Consider the following 6,000-nt stretch of genomic DNA (forward strand, 5'->3'; position numbering starts at 1 on the left):
ATTACAAGATTAGAATGCAAGATTATTTTAAATCACACGTAAAACAACTTTGAGGAAATATTTAAGTAGTAGGCCGCCAGAGAAGCCCAGGTTACTGTGATCAGAATACGGCATATCAATCTACGCAACTGCAGCAACAGTGTTTTTCAAGAATAATAATTTCTAAACAAACCGGTATTGATGACAGTTGAACGGTTAATGGGAAACAATTCTTTGGCCTTGTTACCAGACCCAAAACTAACAAACTTCTTTTTTGTGGAGATCTGTCAGAAGCCTCCTAGCCCACCCTAATTCAGAAATATAACTTAATTACAAGAAGATTATTTCATCACAAAAGTCATGCTGCATGAGGGAAGAACTTTCAAAAGGATGTCTTTATAAATCACATATGAAAGCCGCATTTAAGCGTTTTGAAGTCCCACAACTCTGCATGCACGGATACATTCTAGCAGTATTTGTATGTGTACACTCTGTATCTATCTCTTTACAAACAGAACGTAAGAACGAACTGTAGTGTTCACCACCAAACAGGTCCAATAAGATGATAAAACCGACAACAAACATGAAGAAGTTGCCTCATATGAGACTTTGATAACAATGAACAGTACAGATAAAAAAATACACAATAGAAAATTAAAAACAATTGGGAACATCATTAAAACCTGGAAGTATAGCGATACAAAAAGTACATACATTTTAATAAATAATGTATGTATGGACCATAGTGGTGTGACATGGACTTAGAATGAAGTAACTGATATAAAGAACTACTACACCTCGTTATTCACATCCAGTGCTGGGATAAAATGGCAGGTCACTTGACATTTCAGCAGTACATGCTAAATGTGTTACTAGCAATTAGAAAACTTGAATTACAGTCTTCTCATGAGCACACTTGCCTTAAAAATTTCTGTGGCAAGCACATAAATTATAACACCACAAAATAAATAATGAGGTTTCTCATATCGTTGCTTGTGCAAACCTTGAACAGTACCCTCATAAAAAATTAATGAATTCTTAAAAGTTTTGTGATGGAGGATCAGTTGCAAATTCAAGTCTCCGCCATCTTTGCATTTCACGTTTAAATTTCCAGTACCAGTCCCAAGTTAACTACGAGGATGTCAAGGCTCCCCGACCATCTTATTCGAGCACTAAATCAAGATAAGGCATATCAGCTGTAGTAACTAGCATTATTGATTAAGTTCATGTAAAACTACTTCAGGGCACATTAATTTTTATTAAATTATGTAAGAATTTTTGAGACTGTATGTGTGTGTGCATGCATGTGCGAGAAATAATTGCATTCTTTCTCAGACTGCAGTTGTGAAAACCAGGGCTGTGGAGTCGGAGTCAGAAGCAGTTTTAGATGGTGTCCGAGTCGGTAAAAATGTACTGACTCCGATCTCGATATAAAATCTTAAGAACGCTTTCGCTACCGTGTGAGCTGCCGGCGGCCTCACGCTTAGGGAGATTCAATGACACGTTGAGCCACATGGTTTGGGAAGAATGCTTTGTAACTTTGGTTCCGGTACCTTAAGAATACAAACTGTCTAACAAATCAACCGATTTCTGCAATAATAATTAGACTTATATTTAAATATAGGTTATAAGTCTAAAAAGTAGTCTGATGATTAACATGGTGGTGATGAAATCTCTTGTGGTACCATTTACCATTTTTGTAGGTTTACCATCATTAATATATGTTGAGTTTTTATGAAGGAGTCGGAGGTTTTAGTACCGACTCCACAAACCTGCTGAAAACATAATTAGCACCATGAGTACTTACATCATCCATTCCCGCTGGTTTTTTGGCAAACACTGAAAATGGCAGATCTCTTGGCCACCATTTTGGTGCTGTGTATGTGTCCAGGCAGTTTTGCCCTAATGAGCACCGTAGCATAAACGGAACAAACTTTTCTAATTGTTTCTGAAATGAGAATCAGAACAAATCCTATATTCTGAGAATAAAACTAAGAAAAGAAAAGCTACTGCACAAAGGTAAATTCTAATCTGTTCTTACAGAAGTGTCATTAGTGCCACGTCAGGTGGCTGAAGGGTGAATATAGCATCTGGCAGAAGATACGATTCACCCTTCAGCCACCTGATGCGGCTCGTAACCCGAGAGTCTTTCATCAACTTCAGCTGCTGCGAAAGCTTCACTTTATGCATCAGAAACCTTTTTCAGGGAGTATGACTTCCTTCGCGACAATTAATTCACTCCCTACATAAACAATACTGCATGACTTTACAATCCTGTTAACCTCAAAAAAGGCAAATGTTGGCAATCTCTATTGCTTCAACACAGTGTGAAGATACCCTGAAGAATTTACAATATTTATTACAAAAACTGTACCTACTAGCAAGACGGATAAGACCAAATTTTTCATGCTACATAGCATCTAAGGTTTCTGTGGTGGTAAAGATAACATGGTGTCATAAAAGAACACAATCCTCATTCATACGTTACACTGTGCTCGATGTTATACTACAAAAGAAATCAAAATGTACATTTTCTACTTTGCACTTAAGCCAATCAGGAGTGACAATATAACAAAGTCAGCCACTGGAATGATAAACCATTGTCACAAACCTTCAGATTTAAAAAAGAATAAGTTACCAGTACTCATACTTATTTCTTATGAAATGTACTAATAAATGATGGCATGCTCTGCAAACAACCAACATATAAATACTTACCAAAGTAAACTTTTCCAAGCATGTTGGGTAGCCATTAGCAAATAATAATGGTAAATTGGAAATCATCATTTCTTCATCTGAAATATCATTCAGGTTAGAGCCACCTAATTTCAGCTTCGTCACTCGAAATTTAACCAGACTAGAGAGTACTGATTCATCAGTCATAGTTCCGAAACATACATTGTAACACATGAAACATACATTGTGACACATGACCCCACATGGCTCATTTAGGTGTTGTGTCTTCTTTTGTTAAGTCTGAAATAAAAGACACAAATTATGTTTCTTCCAAAAATTATCTGCCCAGCAAAACCCTTGTTTTAGATGGTATAATGGACAACAAGCAGTTAGACACGAGCACTTCTCTTTTGTAAAATTAAATATTTCATAAATTTACCTTCTTGACACATAACATAAATATCACACTACTACTTTTATCAAACACGGTGTGTAGTACGAGACTGGTAAGTTTGTCCCTGGAAAGACAGCCATCTTCAGACTCACTGCCATGAAAACCTCAAATCCTACAGGAAACTTTTAATTTAAATAGATCTTTTTTATACAGTGATGCAGCTGCAGTAATAAACACTAATTAATCAAAAGTTCTGGACTCCCCAGTGTTCAAGTACTGAAAATGTCAACAAGATACAAAATTACGTTTTTAAAAAATGCCTTGGGAATTCTGTTCCAATTGGTTTGTGGGAAAAGGAGATGTTATAAATAACCTGCTCTGGCAAAATCAGTTTCATGAAATGTTCCATGAGTAGTGATCACATTTTGCACACAAAAAATAGGGGCTGTCAAGTTTTCCCACGAGACTTTCTTAGTTACTATGCTGTAACTATGATAGCAGCAGACTGGCACAAATGATGTTAACAGATATATTTCCTTCTCCACTTTAGCCCAACAGTAACAATTAAATTCCTTCCCTCTTTTGAAAAAACAGTATCAATGAAAATTATAAAATATAATACTGGGATAAAGTCATCTGGTCCATAATTACATTTGATGTCTTGGATATGAAAAATGAGACTCATCACATGAAAGAGATAAATCTCAGACTGTCAATATATGCCACATTACCAAAATATGGCAAAAGTATTAGAAGCATATTGATGTGTTTATTTTAGTACACAATGAATATACCATATTTCAGACTGTTATAATTTTTGCCAAACAAATGATTTAATTCTGACAATGTAAATAAAAGCAATATTATAAACAGCCATGTCACTAAAAAATCGAAGTAAATATACAGTAAAACCCCTCTAGTTGGACACCCCTCCATATTGGACACTTTTAATTGGAACCAGCGAATATCCTATAATTTTACATATCCACAATACCCTATATCTTGGACACCCCTTTATCCTGGAACTTGAACACCCCTTTTGTTGTAAGTTGGACAGGTTCATGCACTTTATTTCGATGCTTTTCAGGGAAACTTTTTCAGTTAGTATTTAGTTATTTTGAATTTCTTATGGATGAATGTCTTCTACCTGAGGATTAGCTTATGGTTGAGGGTGTGAGACATTGAACACATCATTGGAATGCAGTGAAAGTGAATAGTTATTCCTTTGTTAAACCCCTCACTGGAGTTTTAACTTTGTCAGTTCTGTGCTTGCAACTGAGTTAACAGAAATTGGAATGGTATGGTTTCGCTCATAATCAACCAGGAATGGTTGAAACTTTATTCGGATTGTGGCGAAAATTAGTAAGAGGATGGAAAACTCCAAGATAAAAGCAAAAACAAAGTGTCTTGTGACAGACTTTTTTACAAGAAATAAGTGACATATGTTGAGCTAATGCCATAAGTACAATTAAAAAAATACATTCTGAACATTTAAAATTTCATTGAGGCTGGGAGTGTAATGTGCAACCATGAGAGTGGGTTTCAAAAAATTATTATTACTGTCATTAATTCTTAATTCGATCAAGCCTACAGTAGTTAGACTATGTAAGTAAATAGATTGCACTGTCAGTAAACGTAAAGTATTGGTGCCAGTCCCTTCGAGCTCATCCATGCAAGTTTAATTTAGTGAAAACAAAATTTGTAAAAATTTAATTTACCCTTTTCATTTTTCTTATCAACAATTTCCTTTTTGGGAAGGGCTCCATAATACTTTACAATTACCACATTGTCATTACCCCACAATTTGAAAGGATGATTTCCCCCTTTCCCTCTATCCTGGACACCTCCGTAAGTTGGACACATTATAGTGGAACCGCAAGTGTCCAAGTTAGAGAGGTTTTACTGTAGTATGAAAATAATTTTCACCACAAAAATTAGAAAGACTAGCTGTACAGAAAAGTCTCTAATCCATATTTTTATAGTGTGATTAAAATAATTCAAGGTTATGTCCATGGCAGTAAATTAGATTCAAATTACTAAAGCATTTCATTTTCACTGCAAATTTACGTGTTACAGTTCCAAAATACTACATACAAAATCTGAGTCAATACATCTGGAAGGGTGCCATTAATATCAAGTATAAAAGTAAATTATATTACACTACGTTTCCGAATTCTTCATTGTCCACTTTTTGCAACTGATCTGTATGAAGAAACCAGTGTTTACAATTCAATAGTATTCTCTTTCTTATCGGAAAAAGTCTGTTCACAACTCATTCAAGGTATATTTGGGTTTCGAACCGAAATCCACTTATGGGTTATACATGTCCGACCTTAAGTACCCAAACATACACTAGAATTTCTGACTTCGCCTGCTTTTCCCATAATCACCTTTACTTCAACATAAATATGTAAGATATGTGTTTCTTGAACTACACTTGCAAATTCAGCTGTTTTCCAACTCTAGTATTGGCGGTTACAAATATGTAACCTGCTACCCAAGATACATTTCGTCAGACTAATAAAAGACGATACATTTCGTCAGACTAATAAAAGACGAAAACAAGGATAAAATCAACAAGTTAAACTTGTATTATATGAAATGCAACTCACATATTTCACATTCATTCCAAAGTCAAGTAATTTCCTTGAACATGTTACTTGAACCCTCGTAGCCCTGAGCTCCTTTGATCGTAAGCTTCCTCAAAGCTCATGCCTTCCATACTCTAGTCCCTATAAACCAATATCCCACCAAAGAACGTTAATAAATAAATTATACGTCAGTATGAGAGTCCACGTAATTACGACTACAAATAGTGCTTTCACTTACTTTTGCGAACACATTTAGTTACAGAAAACCATTGCATATCAACATTTGTGACAGATAATCAACAGTACACTTTTACACTAAGCATAAAATTCAAAATGGCTACCGTACATACATAGGTAAAT

General features: G+C 35.2%; 1 protein-coding gene across 8 annotated transcripts in view; it reads right to left on the reverse strand.

Annotated features, from left to right (window-relative positions):
• ova (ovaries absent) overlaps positions 1–6,000 on the reverse strand; it is a 28,166-nt gene extending 22,166 nt beyond the window's left edge. For 5 of the 8 annotated variants that reach the window (XM_022066770.2, XM_022066763.2, XM_022066761.2 and 2 more), the window contains exons 1-4: positions 5,879–5,993; positions 5,662–5,781; positions 2,698–2,955; positions 1,787–1,927 (exon numbers count right to left, since the gene is read on the reverse strand). In XM_022066770.2, coding sequence (XP_021922462.1) covers positions 1,787–1,927; positions 2,698–2,910 — 354 coding nt within the window. In that variant the 5' untranslated portion in view covers positions 2,911–2,955; positions 5,662–5,781; positions 5,879–5,993. Of the gene's footprint in view, positions 1–1,786; positions 1,928–2,697; positions 2,956–5,208; positions 5,224–5,439; positions 5,455–5,661; positions 5,782–5,878 lie in introns of those variants that run through there. The other 3 variants (XM_022066762.2, XM_087354342.1, XM_087354343.1) reach the window with 3 other exon arrangements.

This window comes from Zootermopsis nevadensis, unplaced genomic scaffold, assembly GCF_977971745.1.
Source record: "Zootermopsis nevadensis isolate Lab colony 2312 unplaced genomic scaffold, Znev_1.0 Znev_ptg000023l, whole genome shotgun sequence".
NCBI lineage: Eukaryota > Metazoa > Arthropoda > Insecta > Blattodea > Termopsidae > Zootermopsis > Zootermopsis nevadensis.